Source organism: Polypterus senegalus, chromosome 7 (assembly GCF_016835505.1).
Source record: "Polypterus senegalus isolate Bchr_013 chromosome 7, ASM1683550v1, whole genome shotgun sequence".
In the NCBI taxonomy this organism is placed as follows: domain Eukaryota; kingdom Metazoa; phylum Chordata; class Cladistia; order Polypteriformes; family Polypteridae; genus Polypterus; species Polypterus senegalus.
This window is the reverse complement of record NC_053160.1, coordinates 107,457,419-107,474,224: the sequence shown is the minus strand read 5'-3', so window position 1 is coordinate 107,474,224 and position 16,806 is coordinate 107,457,419. Positions and strand designations below refer to the sequence as shown.

Sequence of the window (16,806 nt, the reverse complement as noted above, 5' to 3'; positions counted from 1 at the left end):
GTGGGAGGGGTGGGGGATGTGTGTGGGAGCTTAAACGCAAGTGAGAGAATAAAAACTGAAAAAAAACAGCTAACTTTGACAAGTACTATAAATTTACTGACGCAAATCAAATGTATGTTTTTATTGTATGATATTAACAATAAGAGCAGCTCACTACTCAAAATGGTAAATCTGGGAAGCAGCTGATATCGAAACCGCAACCTCTTTATTGGAAGGCAGTTCTTAGCACTGCACCAAGCAAGATGTCGTATCAACCGCCTACCGTAACCTGCTTTCTTTTCGGTTAAATTTTGAATAAAAGTACACTTGTTTTGTTATACAGTGATCCCTCGCTATATCACGCTTTGACTTTTGCGACTTCGCTCCATCGCGGATTTTAAATGTAAGCATATCTAAATATATATCATGGCTTTTTCGCTAGTTCGTGGATTTCTGCGGACAATGTGTCTTTTAATTTATCGTACATGCTTCCTTAGTTTGTTTGCCCAGTTGATTTCATACCAGGGACGCTATTGGCGGATGGCTTAGAAGCTACCCAATCAGAGCATGTATTACATATTAAATAAAACTCCTCAATGATATACAATATGCTTCCCGTGCGGTGCTTGATTGTTTGCTTTTCTCTGTCTCTCTCACTCTCTCTGCCTAACGGAGGGGGTGTGAGCAGAGGGGCTATTTGCACAGAGGCTGTTTGCCTAGAGGATGCGGACGCTCCTCTACAAAATGCCGCTTTATCACGGTGCTTCGGCATACTTAAAAGCATAAAAGCACATATTGATTTTTTGATTGCGCGCTCTTTCTCTCTGACATTCTCTGCTCCTGACATGCATTCTTTGAAGAGAAGATATGTTTGCATTCTTTTAATTGTGAGAAAGAACTGTCATCTCTGTCTTGTCATGGAGCACAGTTTAAACTTTTGACTAAAGGCTGTTATTTCATGTCTAGAGGGCTCTAATAATGTTAACAGTGTGGGAGAGTTTATAAGGGCTTAAAATATATAAAAACAACCATACAAACATATGGTTTCTACTTCGCAGATTTTCACCTATCGCGGAGGGTTCTGGAACGCATTCCCCGCGATTGAGGAGGGATTACTGTACTTGTACCTTTTGTGAAAGTGTTTATTTTATATTTGTATTTCAGGCTTTACACATTATACATTTCATTTCTGCATTTTGTCAATTATTACTAAAACATAAAAAACGTTTCTTTGTTAATGACGCTTTTACATAGATTTTTGTTGACAGGGAACACATGAAATGTATGCATTCCAAATGATGATGTACATTTTTTTACCCTATAAAGCCCCAGCACTTCACTCCAAGATAAACACTGAGCACTGAGAAACTTCTTTGCGAATTGAACTGCAGCAGTGGGAGTAGGAATGGGATACCAGACTGCTTGTTGGTTATTGACACATTTACAGGACAAAAGACACTGATGGAGAGGTGAGAAAGGATTTAAGGTGGGCTGGATTTATGAGTTTTTAAGTAGGCTCTGGTAATTCTAGTGTTAAAAACTGTTTGTAGCAAAACTGAGTTAAGTTTAATTTACATGCCTAACAATGAAATGCCAATTTGAAAGGTAGTGTGAGACCTACAATTAAATATCTTTTTCCATTGAACTTACTTGAATCTCCTCCTTTTCAATGCCAATCACTGCGTTTGCTTGCTCCAGTTTCAAGGACCAATATCTAGCTTCTTCTTCTGGGATATCTGAAGAGGAAATAATTAATTTTATGTATGGATTAAAATATACATAGATGTTGAATTTTTATTACTTAAAATATGTTAAATTACACACAACCCAACCACAAGCCCGGATAAATGGCGAGGGTTACGTCAGGAAAGGCATCTGGTGTAAAAATTTTGCTAAATCAATATGCGGACAACAACACAAATTTCCATACTGGATCGTTTAAGCCCCAGGTTAACAACGACGGCCACTAGTACTGTTAGCCAACAGGGTGCTGGCTGGAAATTGGGCTACTGTTGGCCAAAGAAGAAGGAGAAGAGGCGGGAGACGTGTCTCTCATCATCACGCCTTCCACGTAATTGAGTGCCTGCCCATATAAGGCCGTCCGTCAGCAGCAATCCAATAGGAACACTCTACCGCTAAACATTCACAGGTTTAGGGCTGTGCTTATGGAAACAAAGATGAGATGGTCAGGATGGTGTTTGGCACAAACTCAACGAAACTGCGAGAGAAACTTTTAAGTTCTGGGTCTTAGCTAAAATTAAATAAAGCCGTGGACATCGCACGAGATAGCACAAGCACAGCTCAGAACCTTAAATGCATGTACTTTTCAATGCTCACGTGAAGTGACTGTGAACGCAGTACGCAGACAAAAAGCAAGAGCTCCAAAGAGCGCTGAACAAAAAACCATTACACAATTGAGAAGGCAGCAAAAGAATATGAAGTGAGTGACTTATACAAGCATATTCATAAGTACAGCTACTGCGGAAACAAAGCACACGGTGGAAAACGTCAATGTCCAGCTAAAGGAAGACCCGTGCATGCAGTGTGTGATGTCTCAAATAAAGAGGAAGACGAGCTGTTTATTAATGCAGTAAGAAAGGAATCGATGAATGAAATCTGATATCTTTACAATGGTTGACAAACACGGAATGGAACTTGAACACAACACATCCTCCAAATACGAACCTGATTGAAATAAATAATGATAATCATATACATATATAAATATCCCGATCTACATACTGTCAAATAAACGAACCACATGCCATGGTGCAACTATATATATATATATATATATATATATATATACATACATACAGTACACACACACACATATTATATACATACACACACATACATATATATCAGCGCTTCTCGATTCATTTTACCCTCGCACCCCCTGTGATGGATGATGCCGATTTCGCACCCCCTTAGTTTGAGAAGTAGTATGAAAAAATATGAGGTTAACGCAGTGTTTTATCTTGGTAGAGTAATATATGTATTGCTCTACTTTCCCCTATTGTACAGTATTATTAATATGCAGCCTTAGAATGCCTAAACTCACAGACTTACCACTGATTATAAGATATTATTTTATATAACTTCTCCCCACCTTCCCTTCTATATCTATAACCTCAGGCAATTAGATGTAGTAAAAAGACAAGCAGTAGTTGTTACACATAAAATAATGTATTATTGATAATATTCATAAACAATAACAAAATGCAAAGTACATTTGAATATTGGCAGCCATACAACCTGATAAAATGGTGATATGTAATTCAGGTGGCACACAGACTTGTAGTTACTTAAAATGTCTCTAGTTAAGGCATCGTTGGTGCTCAGCTTTCAGCCACATATCTGTTCAATATGGCTACTGAGCTGTGCTCTTCATTGTGTTGTCTTCATCATCACAGGTTAGCAAGAGAGATGCTTCTTCATCATATGTTGGTTAGAGAGAGAGAGAATGTGGTTGAGCAAGCAAATTTATAGTTTTTCTGTCCAACTCCCTACAGCGAATAGGATATCATGGTACTTGAAGGCCTCTGAGACAAGCCAATTCCAAACAGCCATACCTCAGATCAATGGGTGAAATAGAACATCTTATCTCCTGCCACAATAGCAAGACCATATATTACACTAACCTGGCTTTGTGTGGGGGATGGGAGAAAAGACTTTAGCAAAGAAATACTCATCGAACTGGTTTAAGATACATCCCAAAAATCCTGTCATAAAATTACAAAGAAAAGTCTTAAAACATGGGGGGGATAAACAAGAATGCCTCTCACCAAAGTATAACTAAATAACATTGCTTCGCCTAGATTACAAATAAAGACATGCAAAACATTTATCAAGTTATATGCAAAATCTCACATTACAACACGTAGAAAAACAGATCACTAATTGCAGCTTTATGAATAATGGATACTTTATTCGCAATCAATAATTGTTTTGGTAAAGCCATACACAGTGTAATTCTCCTTCCATTTTCTAACTTTTTCGCGACTAGCTATGATTAAATGAACGGTAAAAAAGTAAGGGCGAAGCAACGGTGACTTATTGAGGCAGGCAAGCGAGTGTACAATAGCACACAGGCTCGATGTAGTGTGCATCAAGTCAATTTAAAATGCGCGATCAGATTCGAAAAAATATATCTTTTCAAGTTCTATTTGGATATAAGTAGGTTCTATTTAGTCGACAGAAATATCTTTGGTAGGAATGTAAATTGAATTTAGTCTTTACATTTCTATGGTGAAGAAAAATTTATGCAATGATGACTAATTTTAACTTACATTCCTACCAAAGATATTTCTGTCGACTAAATAAAAATTACTTATATTTCAAATAGAACTTGAATAGTTCATAATCCCCACGCACAAATAAGTGCATGTATGAGCGGAAGTCATCCGTTTTAACAAGCAGCGTATTGCACTGATACGAAATAGCCTGCCCATTTAAATATTTAGGAATGGATAGATAAATTAAGATTTTGTACAAATAATGCTTTTCATTTTTCTTCCTCGATGGATTCTGGCACCCCCAGCAACAGCTGCTCGCACCCCAAAGGGTATAAATTAATATATATATATATATATATATATATATATATATATATATATGTGTATATGTATGTGTGTATATATGTAGATATGTATGTATATGTGTATATGTTTATATATGTGTGTGTGTATGTATATATCTAGACTTAACTTAACAGTGTCATCTCCAGGCAGAGGAGTAGCTTCAGTGACAGACTTTTGTCACTGTCCTGCTCCACTGACAGACTGAGGAGATCGTTCCACCCCCACACTATGCGACTCTTCAATTCCACCCGGGGGAGTAAATGCGAACATTAATTTTATTTAAATTTTTTTCATTTTTATTACTATTTAATTTAATATTATTTCTTTGTATCAGTATACTGCTGCTGGATTATGTGAATTTCCCCTTGGGATTAATAAAGTATCTATCTATCTATCTAATAAAAGGCAAAGCCCTCACTGACTCACTCACTCACTCACTCATCACTAATTCTCCAACTTCCCGTGTAGGTAGAAGGTTGAAATTTGGCAGGCTTATTCCTTACAGCTTACTTACAAAAGTTAAGCAGGTTTCATTTCATTTTTTTTTTTTTTTTACCATGTCCTGTTCGGCTGTAAAGCAATCAGAATTGATGTCTGAATGCTGGTGACTAGCCTTACAGTTTTTCTCTCAGGTGGAGCATTACAGCTTCTGCTAACGTCACGCCTAATACCAAAACGTTATTAGAAATATTTTCAGATGTTTTTAAGATTCGAACCGGACACGGAGACAAAAGTGAAAGAAAAAGAAGAGAGAAAAGGAAGAGATGGAGTTAAAGGGGGTTTCGTATAGAATAAACAATAAATGAACCAGAATCCGCTTCTAGACCTGCAGAAAGAGGGGGACACACAAAAGAAAAAAACCAAAACAACCACAAGACAAAAACATTGCTGCATCAGCTACATGAAGATATATAAAAGTAAAAATGTTTGCTGACAATCACACAGTAATAATTACTAAGGCATTTAGGGCCAACCACAGCCTTAGGTCATGTGCTGAAGAAGTCCAAGTCATATTTATGAAAGCACCATGTGAGCACCTGTGTGCGTACGCACGCTTGTATGTGTAAGGTTTCTCTATAGGAGCGTCCAATAGTGAGTGTGAAGGGCCACAGACCTGCCTCCAAAAACGTGCGGAAGATGGAGGGAGTTCCAAGCCCAGAGATCCAGAGGTCACCCCAGAGCGCGGAGACCCCAGGGAGACCGTCACCAGAGAAGCCCCAACCCCCCCTCGAGAGGCGCAGAGGATCACCCCGGGGGGCCACAACCAGCAGCCGGCAGAGTCCCGGGAGATATCAACAGCAAGCCCCCAGGCTCGCCCCAGCCGCTCACCCCCGAGTCAGCCGGGCCCAGAACCCAGCAGCCCGGGTCCCAAGGGCGACCCACCCCGCCGAGGACCCAGATCCCATCAGGCAGCCACCGGGAGAGACCAGACAGAAAAAAAAAAAAAAATGTGGCAGGGGGAGGGTAGGCAAAGATGTTGTAGCATTGCCAAATGTCAGCAGGTTTCATTTCAAAATTCTACACGTAACGGTCATAAGGGTCGACAAAATCCACCATGTTGAACTTTCTTATTTACGGCCCCATCTTCACGAAATTTGGTAGGCGGCTTCCCTGCGCTAACCGAAACCGATGTACGTACTTATTTCGATGGTATGATGCCACTGTCGGCCGCCATATTGAACTTTCCAACGTCACTAATTCTCCAACTCTCCGTGTAGGTAGAAGGCTGAAATTTGGCATGCACATTCTTTACAGCTTACTTACAAAAGTTAAGCAGGTTTAATTTCAAAATTCTATGCGTAACAGTCATAACGTATACATACTTATTTTGGTGGTATGATGCCACGATCGGCCGCCATACTGAGCTTTTCAACAGTCTTTGTTACTTATGGGCCCATCTTCAAGAAATTTGGTAATCGGGTTCCCAACTCTAACTGAATCCTACTTACGTACATATATATGTCCATAACATGCAGCTCGGTCACCGTGTGAGGCGCCGTTTGGTCCCCCATCCCAACGCCTCCAATATTGTTGGCTGCCTGCCTATATAAGGCCGTCCGTCACTCTGGTCTCTACATTCCCTTCCTTGCTTCGCCACGGGATTCATGTCTCCCTGCTGATAACTACAACCTTTTTATTTAACCCACGGTTTCTCTGCTGTTTTATTGTTTGTTTATTACGATTATAGTTATTGTTTAGGTATTTTAGACTTACTTTACATTGTTCAGGTACCCATTTCCTTTATCATTCCAACCATACCCCCATTAACATGTCTATCGAGGTGATCACCATTGATCAAAGAACTGTCACTTACCGAGTGGTTTCCATGCCCGGAAATGGCACCTACCTTTTCCATTCTCTGTGTTACATATTGCACGGCCATATCAGGCTCACTCTTGATATCCGGAGGAACATTGTGTCTTATGTATTGAATGACTGGGACAGGTTCAAGGTGTGGACTGATGATGGTCCAGGAGATAATTATACTACACATAAGCACTATAAGAGTGAAATGCTTAAGCCCTTCACCTATGGTTCTGAATGTGAGTTGATGGCTGCCGCTGAATTATTCGGTTGTCGCTTTCAAGAGTACCGAAATGGCCTAATATTTTACACCTTTCGACAACCGCCAGTGCCTCTTAAACATCTTAGACTCACAGGTGACGATTTCAGTAGTGGACACTTCAATGTGTATAAATGTTTAAACTCTCAAAAGCTGGATGTGAAGTTATCGATGAAACCAGTTGTATGCTTACAGCACTTGACAGATGCCGAATGTCACTTCAAAAGTCCTGCAAATACTGTCATCATTGAAACAAACCATGAAACTCAAACCGATTATGACAGCAGCAATCCAAGCTGTGAGATTTGAAACAAGATTACTGTTCACATGGTCAACTGTACATTGCATGCTCAAGAGTAAGCTCAGCGCACAGCTTGGTCATATGACAACCGGAGGGCCGAACTCAAAATGTGGTATACAAAGAGATCAAACAAATAATTATTGGTATATTTTCCCTCAGTATAAAAAGGTAAAATTTTCTTCTTAATAAAAATTTTAAGTCAGTACTTCGCTGCTACGAAGCGCGGGTATTTTGCTAGTGTATATATATGTGTGCTTGTGTATGCATGTATGTATGTATATATACAGTATATATATATATGTATGTGTATATGTATATATGTACATACAGTATGTATATGTATATATGAATATGTGTATATGTATATACAGTAGAACCTCGGTTTGCGACCATAATTCGTTCCAAAACTCTGGTCGTAAACCAATTTGGTCGTGAACTGAAGCAATTTCCCCCATAGGATTGTATGTAAATATAATTAATCCGTTCCAGACCATACGAAGTGTATGTAAATATATATTTTTTTCTAAGTTTTTCAGCACAAATATAGTTAATCAAACCATAGAATACGCAGCGTAATAGTAAACAAAATGTAAAAACATTGAATAACAGAGAAAACTAACACTGCAATAGTTCGCGCTATAGCGCTACCAACCGCTGGGTAAAAGCACTTTTTTTTTAATGAGTTTTAAGCACAGGGAAAAAATAAACATTTGAAAAAATCCGTAATTGAATAAACCACCAAGAAAAATAATTGCAACAATGCACGCTATGAACAGATCGCTGGAAACAGAAGTGAAAACAAAATCAAGCCCAGTGCATTCTTTAACTGCCTTCCTACCTTAATGCGTCCAGCTCTCTCTCGCACTGCCTGCGTGGTGCATCTTGCGCTGCCTCTGTGTGTGTGTGTGTCGCGCTCTCTCATGCTGCCTGTCTGTGTGTGAGTCTCTTTCGCGCTGCCTGTGTGTGTGTCGCGCTTTCTCTCGCGCAGCCTGTGTGAGTGTGTGTGTGTGTGTGTGTCACTCTCTCTCTCTTGCTTGCTGCACAGGAAATGCACAGGGAGAGACTGAACATGTATAAACCGAAAGGGAAACTGGCTTGTTCGTATATCCAGTGTGTTGTCATGAACCGAGGCAAAACTTTGGCGAACTTTTTGGTCGTAAACCAAATTGTACGTGTACCGAGACATTCGTGAACCGAGGTTCCACTGTATATGTTTTTATATGTGTGTGTGTATGTATGTATATATATATATATATATATATATATATATATATATATATACTGTATATATATATATGTATATATATATGAGACAGCAACACTCATAACAGTGACAAAACAATTACATTGACAATCATGTCATGTTATTTTCAAAATGTTTCCTTTTATTTTTTATTACTTCTTTAACACACTACTTCTTCACTGCGAAGCGTGGGTATTTTGCTAGTAAAGGATAAAGATGGAAACATACTCACAAGCGAGAAGAGTGTGTTAAGCAGATGAAGAGTACTTTGAGAGGCAGATCAATGAAGAGAATGAGAGAGAGAAGATGTTGGATGATGTGGAGATAGTGAATCAGGAAGTGCAACGGATTAGCAAGTAGGAAGTAAGGACAGCTATGAAGAGGATGAAAAATGGAAAGGTCGTTGGTCCAGATGACATACTTGTGGAAGCATGGAGGTATTTAGGAGAGATGGCAGTGGAGTTTATAACCAGATTGTTTAATGGAATCTTGGAAAGTGAGATGCTTGAGGAGTGCAGAAGAAGTGTACTGGTGACGATATTTAAGAATAAGTGGTATATGCAGGATTGTAGTAACTACAGGGGGATAAAATTGATGAGCCACAGCATAAAGCTATGGGAAACAGTAGTGGAACCTAGCTTAAGAAGTGAGGTGATGATTAGTGAGCAGCAGTATGGTTTCATGCCAAGAAAGAGCACCACAGATGTGAAGTTTGCTCTGAGGGTGTTGATGGAGAAGTATAGAGAAGGCTAGAAGGAGTTGCATTGCGTATTTATGGACCTGGAGAAAGAAGAGAAGAAATGACAGGGTGCCTCGAGAGGAGTTGTGGTATTGTACGAGGAAGTCTGGAGTGGCAGGGAAGTATGTAAGAGTTGTACAGGATACATACAAGGGAAGTGTGACCGTGGTGAGGTCTGCAGGAGGAGTGACGGATGCATTCAAGTTGGAGGTGGGATTACATCAGGGATCGGCTCTGAACCCTTTGTTATTTGGAATGGTGATGGACAGGTTGACAGACAAGATTAGATAGGAGTCCCTGTGGACTATGATGTTTGCTGATGACATTGTGATGTGTAGCGATACTTTGGAGCAGGTAGAGGAGACCCTGGAGAGGTGAAGATATGCTCTAGAGAGAGGAGGAATGAAGGTCAGTAGGAACAAGACAGAATACATGTGTGTAAATGAAGGGGAGGTCAGTGGAATGGTGAGGATGCAAGACGCAGAATTGGCGAAGGTGGATGAGTTTAAATACTTGGGATCAACAGTACAGAGTAATGGGGATTGTGGAAGAGAGGTGAAAATGAGAGTGCAGGCAGGGTGGAATGGGTGGAGAAGAGTGGCAGGAGTGATTTGCGACAGACGGATATCAGCAAGAGTGAAAGGGAAGGTCTACACCAGCTATCTTATATGGGTTGGAGATGGTGGCACTGACCAAAAAGCAGGAGACAGAGCTGGAGGTAGAGGAATTAAAAATGCTAAGATTTGCATTGGATGTGACAAGGATGGATAGGATTAGAAATAAGTACATTACATTACATTATATCATTGAAAGATGCAGAGAAATTAGTTCACCCATTTGTTTTCAGTCGACTATATTACTATCACGCACTCCTCTCAGGACTACCCATAAAAGACATAAATCATTTGCAACTAGTGCAGAATGCAGCTGCTAGAATCTTAACTAGAAAAAGGAAATCTGAGCACATCTCTCCAGTTTTGATGTCACTACACAGGTTACCTGTGTCATTCAAGATTGACTTTAAAATTCTGCTTATGGTTTATAAAGCCTTAAATAATCTCGCCCCATCTTATATATCTGAATGTCTGACACCTTATATTCCAAATCGTAACCTCAGATCCTCAAATGAGTGTCTCCTTAGAATTCCAAGAACAAAACTTAACACTAGAATTACCAGAGCCTACGAAAAAACTCGTAATTCCGTCCCACCTTAAACTGCTTCTTAAATCCCTTCACACCTCTCCGCCAGCCCTTTGTCTTCTAAATGTGCTGATAAAGAGAAGCTAGGAGCAGCCGGCTATTCCATCCCCCCACCAATTTAGAACGTGCACGAACTTCTCTCAGCTCATGCCTTGATTGAGTATCTGGGAGTGAAGTGGAGTTTTAGAGTGGAAATAATAGATAGTTGTTTGGAACACATGCATTTCATGTCTGTTCCGTTTCTACAGTAATCTGTGTCAACACATTGTTAAAACAGAAACGTTTTTTATATTCTAGTAGTAGATGACAAAATGTAGGCATAAACTATATAATGTATGAAGCCTGAAGTCCAAATAGCAAAGAAACATTTTCACAAGAATAACCTAATTGCGCTTTTATTCAAAAATATAACTGCAGAAACAAAAAGCCGCCTTAACATTCGACATTGACACCAATTTCTTGTAACTGCCTCCATGGTTCAATAGACTCAGCCCCCGCTTGGGAATCAAGAGGTCACGAGTTCGATCCTGCACCCCTCCGTTTTGAGAAGTAAACTGCTCTTATTCTTACTGTTTTAGAATAAAAGCATACATTTGATTTCAGTCTGTAACAGCCGGTGCAATTTATGATCCTTGTAAAGGTTAGCTTTTTTTATTATTCACTTTTCATTCTCTCAGTCGCGTTCAGAATCAATCCATACAACCCCATCTGACACGGCTGTTTTCACTAAAGACGCGCTATAGCTCTGCAGTGTACCACGATGCATACTAACGCCAAACACCCCCCGGGTTCTGACACACAAACGCTGGCGAAGCTGCCTTCTTCGTATCTCACCGTCACTTGATTTTCTTTTTATTCAGTTTTATTGAGTGTTCCTGCCAGTCCCCGCATGTTGCTGTATGCTTTTTCTTTTGTACTCCAGGACATGCAGAGGAAAGAATGGTAAAGACCAATAATTTCGGCGCTATATGCAATCATCAGACACTCCCCATCTGCCCGTGTCGTTCAAACACAGGAACATATATTGGTGTAAAAGTATAACAAAAGTGCACTTTTATTCAAGTGCACTTTTTCCATCGCCTTTTCCTGTAAGAAGCAATGTCTCTCTATGCTGTGGTTTCTATTACACACCTGAAAGAAAGAGACAATACATGTGAAAATATAATCGCACTAATGCAATATTATTTGAAAACGAACAGCGTCAGATCGGGTGTGAATTTATGCAGGAACTGGAAATTCTCTGATGCGGGACCTTCCCCCAGGGAAGAAAGTACAGTGTCAGGTGCTCATTCAGTGTGATAGGAACCATGGCACAGAGAGGTGTGTACACGGCAACAAGTAAATGTAGGAAGGACGGTGCTTGGGTGTGTGGGAACTGTTAATATTTGAATGTGATGATTTTATATAGCACGGAATGAAAATCTGCACTTCTTAGCATTGCACCATGCAAGCTGTCGTATCAATCGCCTACTGTAACTTGCTTTCTTTTTTCTTGGTTATACAGGTAGTTTTGAATAAAAGTGCACTTGTTTTGTTTGCGAAATGAAGTGTCTGCGTGCACTTTTCGTGGCATTACACGTGTATTTTTTGAGCATGCCCGTTTGAGCAGTATAAAAAGTATTGAAAAGTATAACAAAACAACGGGCAGATGGGGGGTGTCTGATGATTGCATATAGCGCCGAACTTACTGCTCCTTACTATTCTCTCCTCTGCGTGCCCTGGAGTACAAAAGAAAAAGCATACAGCAACATGCGGGGACTGGCAGGAACACTCAATAAAACTGAATAAAAAAAAGTCAAGTGACGGTGAGATACGAAGAAGGCAGCTTCGCCAGCGTTTGTGTGTCAGAACCCGGGGGGATGTTTGGTGTTAGTATGCATCGTGGTACACTGCAGAGCTATAGCGCGTCTTTAGCGAAAACAGCCGTGTCAGATGGGGTTGTATGGATTGATTCTGAACGCGACTGAGAGAATGAAAAGTGAATAAAAAAAAAAGCTAACCTTTACAAGGATCATAAATTGCACCGGCTGTTACAGACTGAAATCAAATGTATGCTTTTATTCTAAAACAGTAAGTATAAGAGCAGTTTACTTCTCAAAACAGAGGGGTGCAGGATCGAACTCGTGACCTCTTGATTCCCAAGCGGGGGCTGAGTCTATTGAACCACGGAGGCAGTTACAAGAAATTGGTGTCAATGTCGCATGTTAAGGCGGCTTTTTGTTTCTGCAGTTATATTTTTGAATAAAGGCGCAATTGTGTTATTCTTGTGAATATGTTTCTTTGCTATTTGGACTTCAGGCTTCATACATTATACATACATTATATAGTTTATGCCTACATTTTGTCATCTACTACTAGAATATAAAAAACGTTTCTGTTTTAACAATGTGTTGACACAGATTACTGTAGAAACTGAACAGACATGAAATGCGTGTGTTCCAAATAACGATCTATTATTTCCACTCTAAAACTCCACTTCACTCCCAGATACTCAATCAAGCTGAAGTTCGTGCACGTTCTAAATTGGTGGGGGGATGGAATTGCAGGCTGCTCCTAGCTTCTCTTTATCAGCACATTTAGAAGACAAAGGACGCTGGCGGAGAGGTGTGAAGGGATTTAAGAAGCAGCTTAAGGTGGGACGGAATTACGAGTTTTTTCGTAGGCTCTGGTAATTCTAGTGTTAAAAGAAGTGGTGAGGCGGCCTTCTGCTGTTATGCGCCTAAAATCTGGAATAGCCTGCCAATAGGAATTCGCCAGACTAATACAATGGAGCACTTTAAAAAAACTGCTGAAAACACTCTACTTTAACATGGCCTTCTCATAACTTCACTGTAATTAAAATCCTGATACTCTGTATATCCATCTCATTATAATAACTATTCATGGTGGCTCTAAAATCTGTACTAACCCCTACTCTCTCTTCTGTTTCCTTTTCCGGTGTCCTTTGGTGGTGGCTTGCCCCACCACCATGAACTGAAAGCAACGTGATGTTCCAACATTGATGGATGCATTAAAAGCCAGAAGTCTGTTTCACCATCAACATCAAGTGATTCCGTGAGAACCCTAACTACAAGGAGGACTATTTCATTTATGTTATGTTATGAAAATCCGAACACATTTCTCCAGTTTTGATGTCACTACACCGGTTGCCTGTGTCATTCAGGATTGACTTTAAAATACTGCTTATGGTTTATAAAGCCTTAAATAATCTCGCTCCATCTTATATATCGGAATGCCTGACACGTTATATTCCAAATCGTAACCTTAGATCTTCAAATGAGTGTCTCCTTATAATTCCAAAAGCTAAACTTAAAAGAAGTGGTGAGGCAGCCTTCTGCTGTTATGCACCTAAAATCTGGAATAGCCTGCCAATAGGAATTCGCCAGGCAAATACAGTAGAACACTTTAAAACACTGCTGAAAACACATTACTTTAACATGGCCTTTTTATAACTTCACTTTAACTTAATACTGATACTCTGTATGTTCAAGTCTTCATAATAACTATTCACAGTGGCTCCAAAATCCATACTGACCCCTACTCTCTCTTGTGTTTCTTTTTCCGGTTTCTTTGTGGTGGCGGCCTGCGCCACCACCACCTACTCAAAGCATCATGATGCACCAACATTGATGGACTGAAAGCCAGAAGTCTACGTGACCATCATCATCAGGTCCTTCCATGAAAACCCTAAATACAAAGAGGACTGTTTGACTTATGTTAGGTAGATTGCCCAGAGGGGACTGGGCGGTCTCTTGGTCTGGAACCCCTACAGATTTTATTTTTTCTCCAGCCTTTGGAGTTTTTTGTTTTTCTGTCCACCCTGGCCATCGGACCTTACTCTTATTCTATGTTAATTAATGTTGACTTATGTTTATTTTTTATTGTGTCTTCTATTTTTCTATTCATTTTGTAAAGCACTTTGAGCTACGTTTTTTTGTATGAATATGTGCTATATAAATAAATGTTGATTGATTGATTGATTAGGTAGAATGCCCAGAGGAGACTGGGCGGTCCTGTGGCCTGGAACTTCTGCAGATTTTATTTTTTTCTCCAGCCGTCTGGAGTTTTTTTTGTTTTTATTCTGTCCACCCTGGCCATCGGACCTTACTCCTTTTCTATGTTAAGTAATGTTGTCTTATTTTGTATTTTATTTTTCTTTTCTTAATTATGTAAAGCACTTTGAGCTACTTTTTGTATGAAAATGTGCTATATAAATAAATGTTGTTGCTGTTGTAGAGGGTCAGCTCAAGTTGGACATTTGGGAGTCAAAGTCAAAGGGGCAAGATTGTGTTAGTTTGGATATGTGCAGAGGAGAGATGCCGAGTGTATTGGGAGAAGGATGCTAAGAATAGAGCTGCCAGGGAAAAGAAATAGAGGAAGGCCTAAAAGAAGGTTTATGGGTGTGGTGAGAGAGGACATGCAGGTGATGGGTGTAACAGAACAAGATGCAGAGGATAGAAAGATATGGAAGAAGATGATCCACTGTTTCAACCCCTACACAAAACACCCATTGTAATTCTCTATGCATTTTAATAAACATTAGTTTAATTTTACTTTTGTAAACACAAACACACATATATACTGCTCGAACAAATTAAATGAACACTTTTTAATCAGCGTATAGCATCATGTCAATTAAACTTCTGGGATATTGATTTGGTCAGTTAAGTAGCAGAGGGGGTTGTTAATCAATTTGAGCTGCTTTGGTGTTGATGAAATTAACAACAAGTGCACTAGAGAGGTAAAAATGAGACAACCCCCAAAACAGGAATGGTTTACAGGTGGAGGCAACTGACATTTTTTCCTCCTCATCTTTTCTGAACGTTTCTTCACTATTTTAGCATTTGGCAAGAGGCAGTACCTGGACCCTAAAGAGGTTGCACAAGTAGTCCAACTTCTCCAGGATGGCACATCAATACATGCCATTGCCAGAAGGGTTGCTGTGTCTCTTAGCACAGTCTCAAGAGCATGGAGGAGATTCCAGGAGACAGTCAGTTACTCTAGGAGAGCTGAACAGAACCCATAGAAGTTCCTTAACCCATCAGCAGGACCGATTTCTGTTCCTTTGGGCAAGGAGGAACAGGATGAGCTCTGTCAGAGCCCTACAAAATGACCTCCACCAGGCCACTGGTGTGATTGCCTCTGACCAAACAGAAAGAGACCTCTTGTGGGTGGCCTGAGGGCCCGACGTCTTCTAGTGGGTGCTGTGTTCACTGCCTGGTACTTGCCATAGAATACCAGAATTGGCAGGTACACCTGTGCTTTTCACAGATGAGAGCAGGTTCACCCTGAACTCATGTGACAGACGTGAAGGGGTAAACTATTGAGTACAATTTTGAGTTTGAAATGAAATTTCAGCAAAATGGGCTAGCCTGCTGCATTATTTTTTCAGGGTGTCTTAATTCAGCCCTCTGTAGGTTGATAATTTTCATTTCCATCAAATGATGTGTCATACGTTCGTTTCTAGCACATTATCCAGCATGATTTTTTTTCTTTTGAGATCTGATATGTTTTCACTGTGTTACTTTAATTTTTTTGAGTAGTTTATATATACTGTATGTGGGTATATATATAATTCTTGAGCAGAATATATATAATTCATATAATATACTGTATATGCAAATACAGTGTACACACACTTTACATAAACATATTTATACACACACACACACACATAGACACAGTGTACATCACCAAGGACAATTCCATCTGGGTCTATCCTAATCAGGAGCCATGGATGATAAAAGAAGTCCACTGCCTGCTCAGGGACAGAATCACCACTTTAAGGGGTGGTTATAGACACACTACAGTGCTGACACAGCCTAATTAAAAAGAGGCATAAAAGAGGCTAAGGCTGCTTACAAGAGGAGGACTAAGGACTGCTTCTACAGTAACAATAAAAGACAGGTGTAGGCACACACCAGTATGCTTACAGGGCAAACAGGTCTACAGAGGATGCCATAGCCACAACTCTCCACACAGTCCTAACCCACCTGGAGCAGAAGAGGAGTTACGCTAGGCTGTTCTTTGTAGACTTTAGCTTTGCATTTGGTACCTCCCTCATTGAGTGTTGTCCAAACTGACAGATGTGGGACTATCTCACTCCATCTGCCTCTGGATTATGGACTTTTTCTCTGATCGCTTCCAGAGGGTAAGAGTAGGCCCCTACATGTCCTCATTCCTCAGCCTCAGAACTGG

The 16,806-nt window shown here is 40.1% G+C and overlaps 1 protein-coding gene across 1 annotated transcript in view; it reads right to left on the bottom strand.

Annotated features, from left to right (window-relative positions):
* LOC120532052 (protein unc-13 homolog B-like) overlaps positions 1 to 16,806 on the bottom strand; it is an 812,076-nt gene that overhangs the window by 545,251 nt on the left and 250,019 nt on the right. The window contains exon 6 of the mRNA XM_039757963.1: positions 1,630 to 1,715. Within this exon, the coding sequence (XP_039613897.1) occupies positions 1,630 to 1,715 (86 nt within the window). The remainder of the gene's footprint in view (positions 1 to 1,629; positions 1,716 to 16,806) is intronic.